Below are 26,685 nucleotides of genomic sequence, written 5' to 3'. Positions count from 1 at the left end.
GTTTACACATTGGCGAAGTCCATGACCTCTTAAGGAGATAAGGTCCATGTGGGATCCACATACCTTCATATAAGCGATACATGAGAGCTTGCGAGTTTGGCAGGAATCTCTGCCAGATCTTATATTGACAATGGGAACATAGGTGTAAGAAAAGCAATGTCAAAAGGGCGCATAGGTGTAAATATTTGACTGGCTTCGCACATGTAGGGATTGACCAGAAAGCAAATTCTAGGCCATAAAAGGAGGGTTTGGACTATTTCATTATACAGAAATGGATTTTTAACTAATAAGAAGCTTTACACATATAGCAACTGATCAGTGTTCTCTGTGCCTATTGCGATTCCATCACTTGTTAGAATGTGGATGCAGAGATGTTTCCTATTGCATGTATGTTCATACTCGACAACTACTTTATTTTATTTTTTTTGGTCAAATACAACTACTTTATTACTATTATATCAATATCACTTTTGACTTTAGTAGATGTGAGAGCTCTGTTGACAGTGTAAAACGTTTTAGTCGTTACGCTGTCACTAACGTATGTACAGGACGAGCAGTGCTAAAGACATCAAAAATCCCACAATTTTTTACACCATTTACTCTGTGGTGAGACCCATTATTTTACCTCAATCACTTACAAGTTATAACTCAACTCACAAATTGACGAGTTCTCGGAAAAGTTATGATTTTTTTTTTCCTTCGTTTGCCTTAGGTGAAATCAGGTTTATGAAACTGGGGCATTAACTGAAAGTCATAAGATAAAAAAGTTGAGTAGACGAAGTATGGTCAATAAGGTGGTTGTAAATTTATATGGACGGTCACAATTGGTGGATGCCACTTTCTTTTGATTCAGTCAACTAGCCTGCGGGCTTGACTGACATTTTGCCCCACACGGTAAACAATTTATGTATTTGTTTATTCTTTATTGAATATCGACATTTGTTCTTCTTTCTTTTGATTTGGCCATCGCTCGCTTGCATTTTCTCACAATTTGTAATTTTACCTAACTCTTTTAAGTAATGTCTGAATCTGGTAGACCAACGCTTTCAGGATCCATCCATACGAAAACGAAATTCCTATATAATTTCAAATTTCAAAGTCCACATAAATTAGCAGTAAAAATACTATATTGCTGCTATTTGGAATGTTTCTCCAAACTTTACAAATCAATATAATCTCTCTTTTTTCAGTCCCCATTTTACCGGTTTCCTGCCCTTGTGAACTCACAGACCATTATTAGACTCAATGTTGCATTAAAGTTTTAGTTTTTGCCACCCTAACCTTAATACAGGAGCTGTTGACTGGCTTTTTGGCTATATTTGGTATAAGCAATTTCTAACTTTACTGGGCTACCTTAAAAAACGAATGTAAACGTATTAGATCATCATGAAGTTATAATATCAAATATCTCATAATGCCAAAAAGACACCGTTTTTTCATAATATACTTGGTAACAAATTGTGATGGGAGTAACATTATTTTCACATGAGCTCTTGGTTGACACTATTTTGATCATGTATCAATGACAAAACACAATTTGAAAGTATTGTGGGTTATTGCTGTGTTATTAAGCATGGAATCACCTGAATCTGCAGCCGATGCAGGGATCAGTGGTAGGTGCAGAAGCTGGAATCTTGCAGACACTTTGGAAACAATAGTAAGGATAGTCCCATTTTAAAGTTACCAAAATCTAATCCATCTATTTTTTGAAATAAAAGGATTAGATTTTTTTTTTAATTTAAATTATTAATGATTGGATAAAATCCAATTCACTCCTTTTAAAATGAATAATATTTTAGTCAGTTTTGAGAACAGAAGAGAAGATTAAAGAATATCTTTTTCTTTTTAACTACGTAAAGATATTACTACATAAATATCCCATTTTCCCCTCCGGGGCTTGAACCGAAGGTCCCGCACTCCACCATGCACTTAAAGCACGAGGGGTACTATCCGGTTTAACTCACCAAGTTAAAAGCAAACTTTTAGGTAGTGAAACTTTCGGTTTATTGGAAAATTAAGCGCCTTTTGAACAGTTAGACTCATAGTTTCGCATGAATCAAATAGGGTTGGGGAAATGATTTTCCTAGTACCTGGGTTGGGTTTTGGACAATCACACATGATCCGATGAATGATAGACACAACAGTGAACTTGAGCGAGTAAACTAGTAAAAGAAAACGACATTCATTTACCTGGAATCTTGGAGAGTGAACTGCCAATTTTGCTTTCTATGACGTGCAAGTTTAACTGCATTAAAATGGCATATAAAAGTCTTCCTCAGCTATCACTCTCCTATATTTTTTGCCAATTGGCCCAATATTACAAGAAATTTTCACTGCATTAAAATAGCATATAAAAGTCTTCCTCAGCTATCACTCTCCTATATTTTTTGCCAATTGGCCCAATATTACAAGAAATTTTCACTGCATTAAAATAGCATATAAAAGTCTTCCTCAGCTATCACTCTCCTATATTTTTTGCCAATTGGCCCAATATTACAAAAAATTCAAATTTGGCCAGAGACACAATTTTCTCTCTTTAAACTTTCTTGATAAACAGACAAGAACTCAACACAATCGAATTGTTATGAAGTAATACTAGAAATTATACGGCTATTATGGTGGATCATGTTACTTGTTTACTATCCCACTAAAAAACTTCTAAATGTTTAAAATTGCTAAGTTAACCGTTAGTTTATGTTTAAATTTATTTTATCATAAAATGACTTAGCAATTTTTTTTTTTTGGAGAGATATGACTCAACAATTTTGAATAAATAAGAATCTCTTAATAGAATTTTAAATAGATGGAAGTATTTTGATGGAATTGTGGAAAGTGACAGGTCCACCTAACACATAACCTTACACATAGTAACAGCAAAAAAATTTCATCATATCACACAATTTTCTGTTCCTTTATGAATATTTTAAGGTGCAAGAAACTCAAGTAAAACAGAACTGAGTACAATCTTCAAGGAATGAAATGATACTAAAGTTTTCCATCATATTACACAATTTGCAGGTACTTTTGTTACATAACTTGAAATTAACAAAAAAAAAAGGGGTGGGGGGAACAGAATTTAAAAAAACAGACAAACAGATTTCTTTGCTGCTTGGGTCTGCTATGTATTTTATGCTGTTCAATTTTCCAATCATGTCCCTCCTAGTCTCCATGCCTAATTGACAGTTGATTTGTATCAATCTTAATTTTCCATGTTCCTGAGGCCTTTTAACTTTTTAGCCTCAAGGTTGGGGGTATTCTTATATCTGTTTCCTTTAAGAGGAAACTTTAGAAACATCCTTGCTAGACCTATTATATTTCATATGGCTCCTAACAAGCTGCCCTGCTGCCAGAGCAGACATAAGGGAGAGCTCCCCAGCCAGCACAGAACCAGCTACAATGGTGGCCAGTAGCCTTGCGTTTGATCCTGCTGATTCTCTGTTTGCACCTTTCACCCCAAGCAGATTCAAGCATGCTGACTGAGAAGCAAGCTGGGTACCTCCACCAACTGTACCAACCTGCAAAGAAGAAAGCCATGTGAGGTCTCAAATATTATTGACCAGCATACTCTCAGCACTATTAACACCTAGATACCAAAAAAATTGAGCAAGACATGTGATTGAAAGTGATTCCACAAGCTACTATATATATATATATATATGGAAACAACTTCTCTCTCGAAACGAATGAAATACTTATACTATTTGGAATCCAAAAATCCTAACCTATGATAGTGAGTAAAGATTAAAGAACTGTTTCTGTCTTTCAGATTTGAAATCAGGTGGAAAATCAGAAAAACCATCTTTTCCTTTATGCAAGCCTAAAAATTTGACCTCGTGATGGAAATAGTGTTGATGTGACATGAAATTTACCTCGATAGAAGGCATAGTGACAGAGACGTGAAGATCCTGTCCATCATTGACAGCTTCCATCATCGTGATACAGTGAGAGCTTTCCACGTTCTGTGCTGGGTCTTGGCCGGTGGCTATGTACACGGCAGTGACAATGTTACTAGCATGTGCGTTGAAGCCCCCAAGAGCTCCAGCCATAGCTGAACCAGTCAGGTTCTTGAGCATGTTGAGCTCCACCAAGGCCGCCACATTAGTCTTGAGCACCTTTTTCACCACCTCACCCTTTATCACACACTCACAAACCACAGACTTGCCTCTCCCCTCAATCCAGTTCACTGCAGCTGCCTTCTTGTCCGAACAGAAGTTTCCTGCAAAACCCAAGTTGAAAACAATTAATTCAATAATGATGCAGACCCAATTGAATTCAACCACATAATTATACTGTACCTAAGTTTTAGCTGAAATAAATCAATCATACAACTAAAGGTGCAAACTTCACAAATCCAATTTGGACTTACCAGAGATGCCAATAACGTCCATGTCCGAGAAATCATTCTGGAGATAATCCAAGACGTTTTGGACACCTTTGGAGATCATGTTCATGCCCATGGCATCACCGGTGCTGCAAGTGAATCTCATGTAGAGATTCTTGCCAGCAATAGTACACTTAATATTCTGAAGCCTAGCAAATCTGCTGGACTTGTTGAAGATCATAGACAAGTTCTCGAAATTGTTGGGGTTCTCCAAGAAGAACTTCAAATGAGCAGCCCTTTGAGCTGAAGCGAACCTAACCACAGGAGCTCTGGTCATACCATCCTTCAACAAAACACTAGTGGCCCCACCTGACAAGTGAATAGCTTTGCACCCACGGTTTGCGCTTGCCACCAAGCAACCCTCTGTGGTAGCCATGGGAACAGAGTACTCAATCCCATCCAGCAAAAGTGGTCCAGCAATACCAACTGGGATCTGAACATAACCCACTGGCATCTCGCAGCACTGGCCAAGTATAGATTCGTAATCGAACCCCTCCAGAGGTAACCCATTTAATGATTTGCCAGTGAGTCTCTGAAGCGCCTCGCGTCGAATCGCCGCGGCCTTTTTACAATCTCCGAGTTTTGATTCGAGAGTGTAAGAAGGCGTCGATCCTTTCACGACTGAGTTGATGATCTCCTCATCCTCTTCGCTCAATACCGTAGGTACCAGGGAAGGAGGAGAGACGATTTCCTTGTTTACGATCTGAGGAGGTGAGCAATCGAGGCCAGCACCACAAGGGACTTTACGAGAGTCTTCATTAAGAACGATTTCGTCTGTGCTCTGGGCATCGTCGATTTCGTCCTCGTTAGGCCAGAGATCAGCGGAAGGTCGAAGAATCGACTGGACAAAATCAATTCCGAAGAAACCAAGGAGGTAGATGAAGGAAGCGATGAAGGCGAAAATGGCGACGATCTCAGACAAGTTAAGGACATGAAGAGGGGTGGAGTTACGGATCTTCTCGCGCCAGCGAGTGAGCAGGAAGTAGACCACAGAGAAAAACAGAGTGAAGAAGACTGCATTGGTGAGGTAAAGTGGGAGTGGCAAAGCGTCTGAGGCCTTGAGCTCTTTGTCATTATGATGTTGATGTAGACCCACTCCCATTTTCATTTTCATGTGTGGTGGTGGTGGGGGGCCGGTGGTGGCTTTGGAGGTCGATCGCCGGCGGGAGTCCATCGAGAAATGGACGAGAATAGAAAAAAGAAACCGCCGGCGGCGAATCCAAAGGGAGGAGTGATTGGTTTTGTGATGAGAGTGGTAGTTGAGTCTGAATGGATGAGCGAGTGTTTAGGGAACAAGAATGGAGAGTTATTTATAGAAATGATTGGGTGTTTTTGTTGTTGTAGATGTTGTTCGTCATGTCATGTGTAGACCTCACACGTACGAGACACTATAGGTAGCGTAGGATCTAGGAAGTACCTCTTACTCCGAAAAACGAGTTTACATTATTTTTTCACACGTGTTCAACAGAATGAAAATTGGGGGGGTGTTTGAGTCAAAGCCTTGCAATTGCAATTAGTCTTCCTTTCTTCTTTTCTTTTTTTTAATGGGTGTAATTAGTCTTTTCAACTCTCCCCTCATCTTCCTCGCTCTCACCTACCACCACGTCAATGGAGGAGTTTGAGTGTAATCGTTTCATTAGATTTAAGGGTTGTTCAGTTGTTTTAGTAATGCTATTTCTATTTTTTTAAAATATATGTGAGTAAAAAAAAATATAAAAATATATATAATATTATTTAAAATCGAAAAATATGTATTTAAATACATGTACTAAATAGCCATTTATTTTCTCTAACCCCAATATTATCCCTTTCTTTTCCCTTTTCCTTTCTCATTGCCATCGCTTGTATTTTGTCCTCCTCCTTCTCCCTTTTCTCTTTACAAATACAACTAAATTAAAGCATGTTTGTTTTTCATTTCTTGTCTCACAATACCAAGATAGAAATATGTTCAAACTTCAAAGCTACTCCTTCTTTTCACTTTTATTATATATAATTGGGTCTGGTTAATGTGTGCTCTTACGTCATCCATTTTTAGAAACATTTTTTTGAGAATTGAAAAAGTTGTCAATATTTTTTCAATTCTCGAAAAAAAAATTTTCAAAAATAATTAATTATTGTGTGCCCTTGTGGCACACATTAGCAAAATCTTATATAATTTATAATTTGTTTTGTTGATAATTATATTTAACTTATACTCCCTCCGTCCCAATATTTTTGTCCTGTTTGAAAAGTCAAACTTTTTAAGGGAACATCATTTATTATCTTGTCTACCTTTTAAAAATGTATAAGTTACCAAAACTACCCTTAAAAAAATTTATTAAAAATTTGAATTAGTAAATTAATAGGGGTATAATAGGAACATTAGTAAATTAATGACTTTTATTTTTAGAAACAGGACAATATTTTGGGACATCTCAAAATGGAATAGAGGACAAAAAAAATGGAACGGAGGGAGTAATAATTTAAGGTGAATATCAATTTGATTCGAACACCTAGTTACAACAAAGTTGCTCATGCTAATATCTTCGTCACACACACGAGATAATAGGGATTACACATATCTAAAGAAATAATCATATACTCAAAAAGATCTAGATAATCTTGTTTCTTAAAAAAAAAAACAAAAAAATAGCTAATGATTTTGGTTTAAGGGTAAAACAATAAGTTGAATGCATAGTGTTGCCTGGAGAAATCTCCTCATTTTATTACTTATATATTGATGTCAGATCTTTTCATTAATACAATATCTTGACGTAGGATTTTTTAATTAATGCAATTAATTTATCTTTATTACTTATAATTAATTACTATTAAAAGGTCATGCTCACATTTTTTTTTTTTTTTTGCAATTACAAATGATGTGATAATATAATTTTCTTCTCTACTAAAATACCAAGGATAAAATTTATTTATTTTTAATAATTTGAAAGTTACAATAACAAGAGAAAGAACATTCAAATCCTAGCTCTCCTAGTAAAAGAGAGTAGGTTATGTCATTGAGTTATAAAGATTGTCGTTTTCAAAGATAAAATTAAATGACTAGCATAAAACACACGCGCACACACACACTATTATAATTTGAAAATGTTTTTATTTTTATTTTTATTTTTCAAACAAATAAAAAGAATAAACTTTAGAGATAAGCAGTAATTGTAATTTCTTTTTTGAATGTGTGTTTGAAAGTGGTGTAGTGATATAGAGAAAAGTTTGGGTAGGATTAATAAGATGAACGTGAGGGGAAAGAAGGCTAAATTTTAAGAGTTCTCTTAGTTTTCTATTATTTTTTTATTTTTTAAATTATGGGTGTTTTACTTTTATTCAATGAAAAATGAATAAAAAAGATTAAATTTTAGTAAATAAAAAAAGAGTCAAAATTTGGTAAGGAGCCATGTTTTACACCATCCAATAAAGAGATTGTCATATCAACATTTTACTTAAAATTTAATAAATCCTACCACACTTAATAACATCTCAATAAACTCCCAATTTAGTTGGATTATATATGGATATTAGAATTGATTAGGTGTGATTGTACTTATTCTTAAATATATAATAAAATGATGTGGCATGTTAGAATTGGAGGGGTAAACATGGGTTTTACACCGCATTCTTATATAATTTAATCTCATAAAAAATGAACATGAAGGGAAAAAAAAAATCCTAAATTTTAGGAGTTCTTTTTTTGAATTAAAAATGAAATTTATTATTTGACAATTATGACCCTATTTTTAAGAGAAGTTACATTTCATTAACATAGACATTTTTAAACTATATAAAAGTCCGGTTCAAAGAGAGAAATCCTCTCTTATATAGTATATATATATATATATGCTTTTGGCAAGTGAATAAATTTGGTAGGAAACAAAGAAGAGTAATTTATTATTTGAAACGTTTCTTCACACAATATTGAAACAATACACATTTACATGAATTATGGTTAGTGAACGGATTTTGTCTTCATACAATTTATTTTGACTAGTTTGTTTTGATAACTACACATTACTTAGTTGTGGTTAAAGCCGATTTCATTTACCTACCCTTGGTTTGAAAGATATCAATTACCCATCCAAAACTAAGTCCGTTATGCAACCATAATTGACCTCAACATCTTCCGTTAGTAAAACACTTTTAAGACATAAAATATAACACAAAACGAATTGAAAACAAACATACATAAATATAGCTCATTCTATCATTTTCTGAAACTTTTTTTTTTTCTTTTAGTTAATTTATTTATGGGTTTTTATTGAACTTATTTCAAAAAAAAATTAGGTTGGTAGTTATTTATTGTAATGAAAAAAATAAATAAATAAATAATGTCAACAGCAGGTGGAGATATTGGAGATATTCGAAAGCTGATCACTCTATGCTTGGCTGATAATTATGGATTTGTATTAATTATAGTACTCGTATAATCTATCTTAGGTGATTGAACATGAGATCAACCCATAAGAAGCTTATTATATATAAGGTTTGACTTACTTCCAGTACTTTTTTAAGTAAAATTTCTTTTTATTTTAATGAGAAACTGTCACATTATCCACTAACTAAATAAAATGTGGAGATTAAAACTCACTATCACTTGTCATTGTATATTTAAAACAAAAGGATGTGTCTAATTAAAAATATATTGAGAGTAAGTCAAACCCTTATATATATATATATATATATATATATATATATTTTTGTACGCTTTTGGCTGTAAGTCAAACCCTTATATATATATATATATATATATATATATATATTTTTGTACGCTTTTGGCAAGTGAATAAATTTGGTAGGTGATAGGCCAAAAATGTATTAACCCATTTTGGCAAATTAATCAAATAATTAGCCAAGTGAATTAATTAGATTTAATTATATGCAATAAGCGTGGTAGCACAAACAAATCACCAACTAAATTAAATGCAGTGGAAAATAAATTTGACACAGGTGATTTATTTACGAATGGGGAAAACCACTGAAGCAAAACTCTTCTCCAAATAAATTGGATTATAATTTCAAATTCTAATTCAATTTTCTACAAGCTTTACCTATTAATATACATATAAATGATTTATAAATTTGAATTTTTTTTTAGTTATATGATTATGTTTTTTATGGTTTATTGTATTGGACTCCTTGTTTTCTACACTAAATTAACTAATTTGGTACAAAATTTTTAAAATTTAGATTAGATGGGACACGTAGCACAAAATTAAATTCTAATTGAAATTCAATTTTTACAGTGCAAAATTCTAAAATTTAGATTAGATGAGACACATGGCACAAAATTAGACTTTAATTGAATTCCAATTAGAAATTTAATTGGATTTTCTCTCTACTTTACCTATTATTATATAGATAAATATATAAAATCTCCAAATAGCATTATAATAAAGTATTGTTTCCAAAAGCCATATTTTTCGTATGGTTGCTTATTTTAATCCTCATACGGGATTTAAGTTTCATTTATACATTTGAATATTGATATTGTTAAATTCAATGGTTAGTTATGAAGCAAAAGAGTTGTTAACCATAAAAAATATATATATATATATATGTGTGTGTGTGTGTGTGAGAAAAGGGATTGACAATGTTTCATAAGTCAGTGAATATGAATAGAAAAGGGGATACAAGTTTACTTATAAATCTATTTGTTGTGCATTGGGGGGTTACCGGTGTGTTGTTAAGAGTTGTTTGCCGATAGTAGCAAGTGGTTAGGGGTTGAATTACTCTCTCTCTACTCCCCCTACCTCCTCCCTCAATCCAAACGGGGACCAATTAGTTTTTAATGTAGGCGAATATCAAATTTAATGAATAGATCCCACCAAGAATGTAAGAGGAGGGATCACTATTTTTTGTACTCCGGGAATATCTAAAAATTACTCCTCCTCTACTCCCCTTACCTCTTTCCTCAATCCAAATAGAGACCAATTGGTTTTTAGTGTAGGTAGATATCAAATTCAAGTTATTTTATTCGACGATAAAAGACTTTAATAATTGAATTTACTTAATCTGCACTTTTTTTTTTTTTGGAATTTAATTATTCCAAATTTATGGATTATGGGCATATTTCCCATTCCTTTTATGTAACAAATGATCCATCGATGAATTGATGTATCATGTATGGATTGGTAGCGGAGTACGACACTCAATTATTGACTAATGGGGATTGTAGCAAGTGGTTAGGAGTTGTTTGCCAATGATAGCAAGTGGTTAGGGGTTGAGATTATATTTAGAGAAACATTTAAGAGAGAGAGAGAGAGAGGAGCTTGAGAGTTTACATAGAAGTGTCTAGGTGACATGTTCTTGTTTAGGTTATTTTTGTGGTCTTCTTAGTTTTTGTATTAGGTGTTAATGTATTATTTATTTTGGCACAAAAATTTTAAAAATTTAGATGGAACACATGGTGCAAAATTGAGGATCCAATTAACTCACTCGGCCACTTTTTTTTTTTTTTTTTTTTTTTTTGATGTGTGGCATAAAATTGAGAATTCAATTGAAATCTAATTGGATTTTCTCTCAGTTTCACCTATCATTGTATATTTAAAACAAAAAGATGTGTCTAATTAAAAAAGTATTGAAAGTAAATCAAACCCTTATATATATATATATATATATGCATGCTTTTGGCAAGTAAATAAATTTGGTAGGAAACAAAGAAAAGCTATTTATTATTTGAAATGTATCTTCACACAATATTGCAACAATACACAGCATGAATTATGGTTAGTGAACGGATTTTTTCTTCATACAAATTATTTATTTATTTTAATAACAACACATTAACTAGTTGTGGTAGGAGCTAATTTCATTTACCTACCCTTGGTTTGAAGGTATCAATTACCCATCCAAAACTAAGTCCGTTATGCAACCGTAATTTACCTCACCATCTTATGTTAATAAAACACTTTTAAGACGTAAAATATAACACAAAACGAATTGAAAACAAACATACATAAATATAACTCATTTCGTCATTTTCTTTTAGTTCATTTATTTTATGGGCTTTTATCGAACTCATTTCAAAACAAAATACTTTGGTAGCTATTTATTGTAACGACAAAAATAAATAAATAAATAAATAATGTCAACAGCAGGTTGTGATTATATTGGAAATATTCGAAAGCTTATCACTCTATGCTTGGCTGATGATTATGGATTTATACTAATTAGTACTCTCAAAATCTATCTTAGTAGATTGGATATGAGATCAACCCATGAGAAGGTTATTATAATTTATAAATTTATAATATATTGATTATTAGCGGTGGGGACATGTAGTGAATAAATCAATATTTTAAGATACAAATTCAAATTAGAAAGGAGAAAGAATAAAAAATAGCGAAAGCCAATTAGGTGTTTCTATGAAGACGAAAAAGAGAAGAAGAAGAAGTTTTGAACTTGTTGATTTACTGTATTTGCTTGATGATGACTGTAGGGTCTGTTTTTGTAGCCCTAGCCCAAAGGATATGGGTTAAAGGCCCAACGAACCCAGAACAATGAATTTGTAGAGAGTGGATCGAAGGTTTAGGCGCCGGCCGGCGTTCATGAAGCATGAACTCCTTTCTCTTTTATTGAAGAAATACTTAGAGCAGTTTACAACTGGGGAATGCTCCTCGGCACATGGCTGAGGAGGCTTTTCTCCCTCTCCCCTCCCAAAACCCCCTCCTTTTACATTTTGCTCACATTTCTTATATATCCCCATCTTCTTCCTCCTGTTGATCATCTATTGGTCTTCCCCCTAACTGTCTATCCCATCAAAGGTCGTATCCGTGCTTGAGTGGTTCGCCCTGATCGATGTCGCCCTGGCAAGGGGTTACATCCCCATTAATGCGACCAGAGGGGTTAGGTGAACGTATTCAATGCCAAGGTGACGGTTCGCCCAGAGCTTGCCCTTCTCCGTACCGAGGTCTCGGATGACCGAAGATAGGGTCACCCTCGGACCCGTTGTGCGTCCTCGGCGTGGGCCATTTGGGCCTGGGTTGAAGTGGGCCTTGGCTACTCGATTTTCTGGCCCCACAATGACCATTACTATACCACCTTTTGTTATGTTTGTTTATTTTTCCCTTTTCTTTTTTCCTTTTCCATGATACGTTTTGTGGTGTGTATCCACTTTCCACTAAGCAGTGTTGTCATCTAGTATATAATATAGTTTTTTTTTTTTTTTTAATCTTTATATATTTAATGTGTGTACGTGTGTGTGTGAATTTTATTTTTATTTATTATATACTATTATCATAATTTGAGCTTGGCCGAAGAAAAACTTGTTTATGATTGTTATGCTTAAGATCAAGTTTAGACTCAATTATTAAACAAGTAAAAGTTAATAATATGTTCATACATAAGGATATAAACATGAGGCTCGATTTAATTAATTATATATGATATTATATTTTTATATGTATACTTGTTTAAAAATATACTTATATAAACTTGAGATTAAATTGTTTAAGTTTGTAAATAGGTTTATAAAGTATCAAATTATTATTTGTATCTTGCTAATAAAATAAACAGTCTCATAATTAGCAATAAAAATTCATAAATTTGTGAAAGGGTAAAATTTTTTTTAATAATGCTTTATTATATATGGAAAAAGAATAAATTATTCAAGTAACTAATGAACAAGTTCAAGTTTATTCAACAAGAAAATAAACCAAGATTGAACATATAATCTTATTAATTTGATGATAAGCTTGAGTTTGACTGGTGTTTGAAATAAATTTTTTTTTTTTTTTGGGAGCAGTGTTTGAAATAAAATTAAATAAACAAGTTTAAATTTTTAATACTCGACTCAACTTAATTCTTTTATAGTCTTACTTTTGATGGGAATATATAGTTAATTATTTTTATTTTTATACTAGTTTCTCTGCAATCACTCCCCACATAGGTTCAGAATATATATTTTTTTTAAAATAAATTTTTTGCCTAATTAGTAATTGCATAACTATCATTAAGTAACTCCATTATTATATAGTTATGGATAATTTAATTTAGAAAATAACAACTCCTCCACTAATTTTATCTTTTTCTCTCACTTTCCTACATCTAAGATTTTTTACTTTTTTTTTTTTTTTTTACCTTTTTAATTTGGAACTTTTAGCCTCACCATATTTTGTAATCTAAATTCTTACTTGTAATTTTTAACTTTTTAATGATAATTTTGTTTATAAATGAAAATATGAAACAATCAAATCATACTCCCTTTACATAACATATAAAACCAACATTTTCAAAATTTTTAACTTTTTAATGATAATTTTGTTTATAAATGAAAATATGAAACAATCAAATCATACTCCCTTTACATAACATATAAAACCAACATTTTCAATACATGTTATATAATTTTGTTTGTTTTGTGCAAATGACTGGAAATATTTGAATTTGAATTTTTAGTTAACGAAATCTATGGATAGATTTTTTTTTTTTTTAACGAATTTTTGTGCAAATGACCGCAAATGACCAACATTTCCATTTTTTTTTTAATTAACGAAATCTATGGACAGATTTGGGTATTATTAATATTTGAAATGACTAGATTTAAATATCAATTGAAATTCATCACATCACAATTGTTTTTATTTGAGCAAAATCTCCAAATAAACTCACATAATGTGTCGTTAAATTTATAACATAATAATGATTCTATAAAAATTTATTAATTTTAAAATCTCATATATATCAAAAGGCACGTTTTCATACAAAATCTTTTCATGGCTTAGCTAAGCAAGGACGAAGATTTAGAATAATTGTAACTCCTAGGCCCTAGCTAGTAGCTAGTGTGAAAGAGAGGGTTTTTTGCATAGTCAAAGATATGGGTTTCATCGATATCACGCCAAATAATACCATTTGTTTCTAGCTACCTTCCCCCATTTGTAAGATGAATTATATATCGAAACAACTAGCTAGTTGGTGGCACAAGTTTCACGCAACTCGTTCTTCTCAAAAAAAACAAAGAAAAAGTTTCACGCAATACTCATGCAAAACTTGAAAAGGAAACATAAAATGATAGGATTTTGACTTGGGGAAACTTGGAAAGAGACTTGAGATGGATATACAATAAGAAAAATACTGTGAGCGGCCATTTCTTCAAAGTCCATTTAACGAATTTTGTTTGCAATATCTACTAATAAAAGTCTCAGTTTTTATATCAAAAAAAGAGAGAGAGAAATTAGCTAGTAATTGTATTGATCAAAACATATATGCACCTAATACAAAGTATCACAAGGAGGAAAAGAAAGAAATCAAAGGAAGAAGAAGAATAGAAATCAATACTCATGCAAAACTTGAAAAGGAAACATAAAATGATAGGATTTTGACTTGGGGAAACTTGGAAAGAGACTTGAGATGGATATACAATAAGAAAAATACTGTGAGCGGCCATTTCTTCAAAGTCCATTTAACGAATTTTGTTTGCAATATCTACTAATAAAAGTCTCAGTTTTTATATCAAAAAAAGAGAGAGAGAAATTAGCTAGTAATTGTATTGATCAAAACATATATGCACCTAATACAAAGTATCACAAGGAGGAAAAGAAAGAAATCAAAGGAAGAAGAAGAATAGAAATTGAAAAAGCCAGTTGAAATCAAAAGTGAAACTATTTTTTAGGCTAAGAAAGAAAGAAAAAAAAGGAAGAAGATACAAAAGAGGCTTCCTCCATCACAATATTATTTTAACTTGAGCACTGAACTATAAGTCAATATATCCATAAATTAAACAAAATTAGATGCAAAACCAACGTACTAAACAATGGGCACCTTTGTTTGCTTGTCTGGGGGTCCCTTTTCTGAAAAAGACTGAATTATGAAAAGTGACTTTATTAATTACTCAATCATCAAATTGTCAACGATTGTAAAAAAAATTCATCTCCCTAGTTTCACTTCATTGGAATATTGCATTTCTGATTGAAGTGAGTTTACTCATGACTTCAAGTCTTGTACCTACCAACCAGTTCATTTTCAAGGTAGGGGGGGCTGGATCCTGAAAATTTAAAAAGTGTTGTACTTGTACAAGTCATATGTATCTCATCACACAAAAATTTTAAAATGTTGTACGTACGAGTCTTAGTGTTACTTAAGGCCAGGGTAGCTTCCCACCAAGGCCACTCTACCCTACATGGGCGTCCCAAATACATTTAATTTTTCCCCCAAAAATATGGCTCTTTCTTTTTTCCAAAATATTATTTTATTTTTTTATTACAATAAAAATACCTTAATATTACAAAATAATTCAATATATTCTAGAAGAGTATTTTATTCTAAAAATTAAGGCATCTATATAAAAAAAATTAGTAGTATTCATAATTTTATCATTCTCATGTCAACTCACAACATGTTAAACTTTCATTCTTAATTAAATAGCATCTTTTCTTTCTTTTTATTTAATTGCATCCTTTTTGTACTAGGAAAATAGTTAATTTTTTTTTTTTAACTGAATCAATTGTTTCCCTAAATAATAATAATTATTATTATTATTATTGTTGTGGGGGGTAAAAACTGAGAGCCACTTAACGGGCCTGGAGTACCGGGTTAAGAAGTATCATACTTCCGAAGATATATAGTTGGGTAGGAACGGCCCATTTGAAGGCAAGAAGCCCAGAAGTAGAGGGGGAGTACTGTCCGAAGAGACCACCACGTGTCCAAAGACGTCTCACTCTTCGGCCACAAATAGTCTTGATCAAACAAACGTGAGGAAGATCCACACAATCTTCCCAGCGATCCCAACGATAATGATAAGTTCTAGGTAGGTCTAGGGATGATCAGAACAATAAGATACCTAAAAGAAAAGCTGCCACCACCATATTTAATGCGCTGCAACAGCTTTTCTAGCCGCATTTATGTGGAGAAGACCCCTGAACAGTGCAACCTCAGCTACCGCCACTCACTAAGAACCAAAGCAGACACCTGACGTGACGTGCACTTGAGTGGATACGCAGATGAAGAACAGGTGAACGGTGGAGATGATGGGAGAGGATGCTATATAAAGAAGAAGGGTCCCTAACGAGAAGGGGGGGAAAGAGAGAGAAAAGCTTGATTGTAGCTCTGAATGTTGTAATCACTGTTCACTCAATAAAACACCTCTTCGAACATTCATTCATGGAGTTGTTTGAGCATTATTTCATGTTATCCTCACTGCAAGCAATCTAGCCCACCACCGTCTACTTCGTAACCAGCCCAGCTCTTTCGTCCACTCTCTACAAATTCATTGTTCTGGGTTTGTTGGGCCTTTAACCCATATTCTTTGGGTTTGGGCTACAAAAACTGACCGTACAATTATTATTATTATTAAACTGTGGATTATTTATTGTTGATTTTTATTCATTACTTTTTAAACTTATAACTATATTTGATAAATTTGGTAATTTATAACAATGAACAACTTAAAATTTTTAGTAAATAAATAAGCAAATAAAATTTAAGTAAAAATATAATAGAAAAATGCACAAAGTCAAATCTTAAGTACACTTTTTGTACTTCTACCTGAAATTAGCCTCATCATATATGCTCTGCATGTGTGATGAGACTCTTTTTTTATTTTGAGTTTAATGTAATTTTATAATTTGAATTTATTTATTGTTAGTGAGGTTACATAGAAAGAATTTTTAAGAAATTAAAATTTAGGATTTGAAATAGAGTAAATTGCTAAGTTTACTGTATACTAGTTTTTACGAAGAAAAAAAATGTGGAGTAAATTGCTAGGTTTAGTGTATACTAGTTTTTACAAAAAAAAAAAAAAAAAATGTATTAAATGTGCGTAAGATATAATTAAATAGAGAGTTTGTTAATTTTTAGGAAAAAAGTTTCTCTAGTACTTTTTTTTTTTAATTTTGTTGAATTACAATTTTAACCTTTTTTTTTTTTAAAGAATAAGGATTATCTAATTTGATTAGATGTATTTTTGAAATTTTTTGAAACCATAACTAATTTTCTAAATCCTCTTAATATATAGAAATAAATCAATAATAACTTCACAATAAATTATAAATTATTGTGAAATTTATTATGTTTGTAGCATTGTTTTTCTAAAATTAAAAATAAATAAATAAAAATTGCAAAGCTACAATGTTTTTTTATTTTTACTTTATACAAGATAGAAATTTTATTATAACATAATCTAATTGTATATATATGCGAAGCTCCCTCTTAAAGACTTGAACCTTGGCCCTTACCCCTCACACCTCACAACACTTATATTTATGAAGTGACCACCGCACCAAGGGAGCGCGGTGCAAAACTACAATGTATTTAAATAACCTAAAAATAGAAAGAAAAAGTCAATATCCCAAATGTCTACATCATTCAGTTATAAGTATTAACTAGTTTGGTGGGAGATTATCGATAAGTTTTTAATTAAGTAATTAAAGCAGAAGAAGAAGTCTAGTCTAATCTAATTATATATGTGTGCGAAACTCCCTCCTGAAAACTTGAACCATGTCTTTTACCCCCCACACTTCACAGTACTTATACTTATAGAGTGATCACCGCATTAAGGGTGCGCGGTGCAAAACTACAATGTATTAAATAACCTAAAAATAGACAAAAATATTCAATATCCTAAATGTCTACATCATTCAGTTATAAGTATTAAGTAGTATTTGGTGGAAGATTATCGATAAGTTTTAATTAAGTAATTAAAGCAGAAGAAGAATTCTAGCCTAATCTAATTGTATATGTGTGCGAAATTTCCTCTTAGAAACTTGAGCCCTGTCTCTTACCCCCCACACCTCAAAGCACTTATACTTATAGAGTGACTACCGCACTAATGGTGCGCGGTCCAAAGCTACAATGTATTAAATAACCTAAAAATAGACCGAAAAAGTCAATATCCCAAATGTCTACATCATTCAGCTATAAGTATTAAGTAGTATTTGGTGAGAGATTGTCAATAAGTTTTTAATTAAGTAATTAAAGCAGAAGAAGAATTTTACCTTTTCTTCCTTGTTTTTTTTTTTTTTTTTTTAAGAATCCAAACCCAAAGGCCAAGTTTTATTTCATAATAACTCAAAAGGATTACAAAGAGTCTTGAGTTACTAGGGGGCTATATCATCAGGGGAGGAATCAATTCAAAAACCTGTAGCTCACTGCCAGAAATAGATTTCTTGGCAAGAAAATGAGCAACCAAATTGCCTATGCATTTTACATGACAAAAATCCAAACATTTTCTTCATTGCTGTTACTAATGAATTTGTTTATGATAAAGATATTCGTCAATAGCCAGCCTGCTAAGGTCTGAAGTGGCTGGCGCCATTTTCTCTTACTAAGATGGTGGGAATTCAATTAAAAAAAAAAAAAAAAAAAAAAAAAAAAAAGACATGTGGCACAAAATTGAGAATTCAATTGTAATCTAATTGGATTTTCTCTCAGTTTCACCTATCATTGTATATTTAAAACAAAAAAATGTGTCTAATTTAAAAAATACTGAAAGTAAATCAAACCCTTATATATATATATATATATATATGCATGCTTTTGGCAAGTGAATAAATTTGGTAGGAAACAAAGAAAAGCAATTTATTATTTGAAATGTATCTTCACACAATATTGCAACAATACACAGCATGAATTATGGTTAGTGAACGGATTTTTTCTTCATACAAATTATTTATTTATTTTAATAACAACACATTAACTAGATGTGGTAGGAGCTAATTTCATTTACCTACCCTTGGTTTGAAGGTATCAATTACCCATCCAAAACTAAGTCCGTTATGCAACCGTAATTTACCTCACCATCTTATGTTAATAAAACACTTTTAAGACAAAATATAACACAAAACGAATTGAAAACAAACATACATAAATATAACTCATTTCGTCATTTTCTTTTAGTTCATTTATTTTATGGGCTTTTATCGAACTCATTTCAAAACAAAATAGTTTGGTAGTTGTGGGGCCAGAAAATCGAGTAGCCTTGGCCCACTCCAAGCCAGGCCCAAATGGCCCACGCCGAGGATGCATGATGGGTCCGAAGATGACCCTGTCCTCGGGCGTCCGAGACCTCGGAAAAACACGAAGACCACCCTACCAAAGGACTCCTGGAATATCCAAGGAGGAGAGGGCCCAGTGCCACGCGTTGGCAACAGAAGTACGGAGAAGGGGCAAGCCCTGAGCGAACTGTCACCTCGGCATTGAATACGCTCACCTAACCCTTCTGGCCGCATTAATGGGGATGTAACCCCTTGACAGGGCAACATCGATCAGGGTGAGCCACCTGAGCACAGATATGACCTCTGATGGGACAGACGGTCAGAAGGGAGGCCAATAGATGATCAACAGGAGGAGGAAGAGAGGGATATATAAGAAAGGGGAGCAAAGTGTAAAAGGGAGTTTTTGGTGGGGGGGGGGGGAAGGAGAAACCTCCTCGGCCCATGGCCGAGGAGTATCCCCCAGTTGTAAATTGGTCTTAGTATCTTTCAATAAAAGAAAAGTAGTTGATCCTTCATGAAGGCCGGTGAGCGCCTAAACCTTCGACCCACTCTCTACAAATTCATTGTTCTGGGTTCGTTAGACCTGGGGAAACCCATATCTTTTGGGCTACAAAAACGGACCTTACAGTAGCTATTTATTGTAATGAGAAAAATAAATAAATAAATAAATAATGTCAACAGCAGGTTGTGATTATATTGGAAATATTCGAAAGCTTATCACTCTATGCTTGGCTGATGATTATGGATTTATATTAATTAGTACTCTCAAAATCTATCTTAGGAGATTGGATATGAGATCAACCCATAAGAAGGTTATTATAATTTATAAATTTATAATATATTGATTATTAGCGGTGGGGACATGTAGTGAATAAAATCAAGATTTTAAGATACAAATTCAAATTAGAAAGGAGAAAGAATAAAAAATAGCGAAAGCCAATTAGGTGGTTATATGAAGACGAAAAGGAGAAGAAGAAGAAGTTTTTTTTTTTTTTTTGAGAAGAAGAAGAAGAAGTTTTGAACATGTTGATTTACTGTATTTGCTTGATGATGACAATTACTATACCACCTTTTGTTATGTTTGTTTATTTTTCTTTTTTCATTTTTCCTTTCCACGATACCTTTTGTGGTGTGCATCCACTTTCCACTAAGCAGTGTTGTCTTCTAGTATATAATATAGTTTTTTGTTTTTTTAATCTTTATATATTTAATGTGTGTACGTGTGTGTGTGTGTGAGATTTTTACTTTTATTTATTATATACTATTATCATAATTTGAGCTTGGTGGAAGAAAAACTTGTTTATGATTGTTATGCTTAAGATCAAGTTTAGACTCAATTATTAAACAAGTAAGAGTTAATAATATGTTCATACATAAGGATATAAACATGAGGCTCGATTTAATTAATTATATATGATATTATATTTTTATATGTATATTTGTCTAAAAATATATTTATATAAACTTGAGATTAAATTGTTTAAGTTTGTAAATAGGTTTATATAGTATCAAATTATTATTTGTATCTTGCTAATAAAATAAACAGTCTCATAATTAGCAGTAAAAATTCATAAATTTGTGAAAGGGTAAAAAAAATTTTAATAATGCTTTATTATATACGGAAAAAGAATAAATTAATCAAGTAACTAATGAACAAGTTCAAGTTTATTCAACAAGAAAATAAACTAAGATTGAACATATAATCTTATTAATTTGATGATAAGTTCGAGTTCGACTGGTGTTTGAAATTAAAAAAAAAAAATTTGGAGCAGTGTTTGAAATAAAATTAAATAAACAAGTTTAAATTTTTAATACTCGACTTAACTTAATTCTTTTATATTCTTACTTTTGATGGGAATATATAGTTAATTATTTTTATTTTTATACTAGTTTCTCTACAATCACTCCCCACATAGGTTCAGAATATATGTATTTTTTTTAAATAAATTTTTTGCCTAATTAGTAATTGCATAACTATCATTAATTAACTCCATTATTATATAGTTATGGATAATTTAATTTAGAAAATAACAACTCCTCCACTAATTTTATCTTTTTCTCTCACTTTCGTACATCTAAGATTTTTTTACTTTTTTTTTTTTTTTTTTTTTACCTTTTTAATTTGGAACTTTTAGCCTCGCCATATTTTGTAATCTAAATTCTTACTTGTAATTTTTAACTTTTTAATGATAATTTTGATTATAAATGAAAATATGAAACAATCAAATCATACTCCCTTTACATAACATATAAAACCAACATTTTCAATACATGTTATATAATTTTGTTTGTTTTGTGCAAATGACCGGAAATATTTGAATTTGAATTTTTAGTTAACGAAATCTATGGATAGATTTTATTATTATTATTTTTTTAACGAATTTTTAGTTAACGAATTTTTGTGCAAATGACCGCAAATGACCAACATTTCCATTTTTTTTTTTAATTAACGAAATCTATGGACAGATTTGGGTATTATTAATATTTGAAATGACTAGATTTAAATATCAATTGAAATTCATCACATCACAATTGTTTTTATTTGAGCAAAATCTCCAAATAAACTCACATAATGTGTCGTTAAATTTATAACATAATAATGATTCTATAAAAATTTATTAATTTTAAAATCTCATATATATCAAAAGGAACGTATTCATACAAAATCTTTTCATGGCTTAGCTAAGCAAGGACGAAGATTTAGAATAATTGTAACTCCTAGGCCCTAGCTAGTAGCTAGTGTGAAAGAGAGGGTTTTTGGCATAGTCAAAGAAATGGGTTTCATCGATATCACGCTAAATAATACCATTTGTTTCTAGCTACCTTCCCCCATTTGTAAGATGAATTATATATCGAAACAACTAGCTAGTTGGTGGCACAAGTTTCACGCAACTCGTTCTTCTCAAAAAAACAAACAAAAAGTTTCACGCAATACTCATGCAAAACTTGAAAAGGAAACATAAAATGATAGGATTTTGACTTGGGGAAACTTGGAAAGAGACTTGAGATGGATATACAATAAGAAAAATACTGTGAGCGGCCATTTCTTCAAAGTCCATTTAACGAATTTTGTTTGCAATATCTACTAATAAAAGTCTCAGTTTTTATATCAAAAAAAGAGAGAGAGAAATTAGCTAGTAATTGTATTGATCAAAACATATATGCACCTAATACAAAGTATCACAAGGAGGAAAAGAAAGAAATCAAAGGAAGAAGAAGAATAGAAACTGAAAAAGCCAGTTGAAATCAAAAGTAAAACTATTTTTTAGGCTAAGAAAGAAAGAAAAAAAAAGGAAGAAGATACAAAAGAGGCTTCCTCCATCACAATATTATTTTAACTTGAGCACTGAACTATAAGTCAATATATCCATAAATTAAACAAAATTAGATACAAAACCAACGTACTAAACAATGGGCACCTTTGTTTGCTTGTCTGGGGGTCCTTTTTTTGAAAAAGACTGAATTATGAAAGTGACCTTATTAATTACTCAATCATCAAATTGTCAACGATTGTAAAAAAAATTCATCTCCCTAGTTTCACTTCATTGGAATATTGCATTTCTGATTGAAGTGAGTTTACTCATGACTTCAAGTCTTGTACCTACCAACCAGTTCATTTTCAAGGTAGGGGGGGCTGGATCCTGAAAATTTAAAAAGTGTTGTACTTGTACAAGTCATATGTATCTCATCACACAAAAATTTTAAAATGTTGTACGTACGAGTCTTAGTGTTACTTAAGGCCAGGGTAGCTTCCCACCAAGGCCACTCTACCCTACATGGGCGTCCCAAATACATTTAATTTTTCCCCCAAAAATATGGCTCTTTCTTTTTTCCAAAATATTATTTTATTTTTTTATTACAATAAAAATACCTTAATATTACAAAATAATTCAATATATTCTAGAAGAGTATTTTATTCTAAAAATTAAGGCATCTATATAAAAAAAAATTAGTAGTATTCATAATTTTATCATTCTCATGTCAACTCACAACATGTTAAACTTTCATTCTTAATTAAATAGCATCTTTTATTTCTTTTTATTTAATTGCATCCTTTTTGTACTAGGAAAATAGTTAATTTTTTTTTTTTAACTGAATCAATTGTTTCCCTAAATAATAATAATTATTATTATTATTATTGTTGTGGGGGGTAAAAACTGAGAGCCACTTAACGGGCCTGGAGTACCGGGTTAAGAAGTATCATACTTCCGAAGATATATAGTTGGGTAGGAACGGCCCATTTGAAGGCAAGAAGCCCAGAAGTAGAGGGGGAGTACTGTCCGAAGAGACCACCACGTGTCCAAAGACGTCTCACTCTTCGGCCACAAATAGTCTTGATCAAACAAACGTGAGGAAGATCCACACAATCTTCCCAGCGATCCCAACGATAATGATAAGTTCTAGGTAGGTCTAGGGATGATCAGAACAATAAGATACCTAAAAGAAAAGCTGCCACCACCATATTTAATGCGCTGCAACAGCTTTTCTAGCCGCATTTATGTGGAGAAGACCCCTGAACAGTGCAACCTCAGCTACCGCCACTCACTAAGAACCAAAGCAGACACCTGACGTGACGTGCACTTGAGTGGATACGCAGATGAAGAACAGGTGAACGGTGGAGATGATGGGAGAGGATGCTATATAAAGAAGAAGGGTCCCTAACGAGAAGGGGGGGAAAGAGAGAGAAAAGCTTGATTGTAGCTCTGAATGTTGTAATCACTGTTCACTCAATAAAACACCTCTTCGAACATTCATTCATGGAGTTGTTTGAGCATTATTTCATGTTATCCTCACTGCAAGCAATCTAGCCCACCACCGTCTACTTCGTAACCAGCCCAGCTCTTTCGTCCACTCTCTACAAATTCATTGTTCTGGGTTTGTTGGGCCTTTAACCCATATTCTTTGGGTTTGGGCTACAAAAACTGACCGTACAATTATTATTATTATTAAACTGTGGATTATTTATTGTTGATTTTTATTCATTACTTTTTAAACTTATAACTATATTTGATAAATTTGGTAATTTATAACAATGAACAACTTAAAATTTTTAGTAAATAAATAAGCAAATAAAATTTAAGTAAAAATATAATAGAAAAATGCACAAAGTCAAATCTTAAGTACACTTTTTGTACTTCTACCTGAAATTAGCCTCATCATATATGCTCTGCATGTGTGATGAGACTCTTTTTTTATTTTGAGTTTAATGTAATTTTATAATTTGAATTTATTTATTGTTAGTGAGGTTACATAGAAAGAATTTTTAAGAAATTAAAATTTAGGATTTGAAATAGAGTAAATTGCTAAGTTTACTGTATACTAGTTTTTACGAAGAAAAAAAATGTGGAGTAAATTGCTAGGTTTAGTGTATACTAGTTTTTACAAAAAAAAAAAAAAAAAATGTATTAAATGTGCGTAAGATATAATTAAATAGAGAGTTTGTTAATTTTTAGGAAAAAAGTTTCTCTAGTACTTTTTTTTTTTAATTTTGTTGAATTACAATTTTAACCTTTTTTTTTTTTAAAGAATAAGGATTATCTAATTTGATTAGATGTATTTTTGAAATTTTTTGAAACCATAACTAATTTTCTAAATCCTCTTAATATATAGAAATAAATCAATAATAACTTCACAATAAATTATAAATTATTGTGAAATTTATTATGTTTGTAGCATTGTTTTTCTAAAATTAAAAATAAATAAATAAAAATTGCAAAGCTACAATGTTTTTTTATTTTTACTTTATACAAGATAGAAATTTTATTATAACATAATCTAATTGTATATATATGCGAAGCTCCCTCTTAAAGACTTGAACCTTGGCCCTTACCCCTCACACCTCACAACACTTATATTTATGAAGTGACCACCGCACCAAGGGAGCGCGGTGCAAAACTACAATGTATTTAAATAACCTAAAAATAGAAAGAAAAAGTCAATATCCCAAATGTCTACATCATTCAGTTATAAGTATTAACTAGTTTGGTGGGAGATTATCGATAAGTTTTTAATTAAGTAATTAAAGCAGAAGAAGAAGTCTAGTCTAATCTAATTATATATGTGTGCGAAACTCCCTCCTGAAAACTTGAACCATGTCTTTTACCCCCCACACTTCACAGTACTTATACTTATAGAGTGACCACCGCATTAAGGGTGCGCGGTGCAAAACTACAATGTATTAAATAACCTAAAAATAGACAAAAATATTCAATATCCTAAATGTCTACATCATTCAGTTATAAGTATTAAGTAGTATTTGGTGGAAGATTATCGATAAGTTTTAATTAAGTAATTAAAGCAGAAGAAGAATTCTAGCCTAATCTAATTGTATATGTGTGCGAAATTTCCTCTTAGAAACTTGAGCCCTGTCTCTTACCCCCCACACCTCAAAGCACTTATACTTATAGAGTGACTACCGCACTAATGGTGCGCGGTCCAAAGCTACAATGTATTAAATAACCTAAAAATAGACCGAAAAAGTCAATATCCCAAATGTCTACATCATTCAGCTATAAGTATTAAGTAGTATTTGGTGAGAGATTGTCAATAAGTTTTTAATTAAGTAATTAAAGCAGAAGAAGAATTTTACCTTTTCTTCCTTGTTTTTTTTTTTTTTTTTTTAAGAATCCAAACCCAAAGGCCAAGTTTTATTTCATAATAACTCAAAAGGATTACAAAGAGTCTTGAGTTACTAGGGGGCTATATCATCAGGGGAGGAATCAATTCAAAAACCTGTAGCTCACTGCCAGAAATAGATTTCTTGGCAAGAAAATGAGCAACCAAATTGCCTATGCATTTTACATGACAAAAATCCAAACATTTTCTTCATTGCTGTTACTAATGAATTTGTTTATGATAAAGATATTCGTCAATAGCCAGCCTGCTAAGGTCTGAAGTGGCTGGCGCCATTTTCTCTTACTAAGATGGTGGGAATTCAATGCTCATTTATTATAAATTGAGTGTGCTATTATTGAATACAAGGTGTAGTTACCTATTTTTTATATTCATTGCATTGGTCAACTTAAAATTACAATAGCACCGAATTATATAGCACGCTGCTTTGGATCTAGCAAAAAAAAAAATCCTACAATTATATTCATGTCGAGTAAGTGTACGTTGAGTTATTCAAGCTTGACAAATGAGAAATTATGAAGTGGACTTATGAATTATGGTTGGAGCATGAAGACTGCTAACTGAATCATGGACTTTTGCTTCATAATCAATTAATCCTACAACTTATTCAGCATTACAAAATGGAATATACTAGTACTAAAAAATTCAATCAGGCTCAAAAAAGTAAGTGGAAATTAAGGTCTTTGATGATGCTGTTATATTCATGTTATTAATTTCTTTCCTAGATTTTTCTTCTTTTTTTTTTTTTTTTTTTTT

General features: G+C 31.9%; 1 protein-coding gene across 1 annotated transcript; it reads right to left on the bottom strand.

Annotated features, from left to right (window-relative positions):
* Positions 1 to 2,972: 2,972 nt before the first annotated feature.
* LOC112003066 (3-hydroxy-3-methylglutaryl-coenzyme A reductase 1) lies at positions 2,973 to 5,666 on the bottom strand. Its single transcript, XM_024035245.2, has 3 exons — positions 4,367 to 5,666; positions 3,870 to 4,216; positions 2,973 to 3,515 (listed from the first exon to the last, which is right to left on the bottom strand). The coding sequence occupies exons 1-3, from the start codon at positions 5,553 to 5,555 to the stop codon at positions 3,273 to 3,275; spliced, it is 1,779 nt and encodes a 592-aa protein (XP_023891013.1). The 5' UTR covers positions 5,556 to 5,666; the 3' UTR covers positions 2,973 to 3,272.
* Positions 5,667 to 26,685: the final 21,019 nt, after the last annotated feature.

This window comes from Quercus suber, unplaced genomic scaffold (genome assembly GCF_002906115.3).
Source record: "Quercus suber isolate HL8 unplaced genomic scaffold, Cork oak 2.0 scaffold_252, whole genome shotgun sequence".
Lineage (NCBI taxonomy): Eukaryota > Viridiplantae > Streptophyta > Magnoliopsida > Fagales > Fagaceae > Quercus > Quercus suber.
The sequence above is the reverse complement of the archived record's forward strand: the minus strand, read 5'-3'. Positions and strand labels throughout refer to the sequence as shown.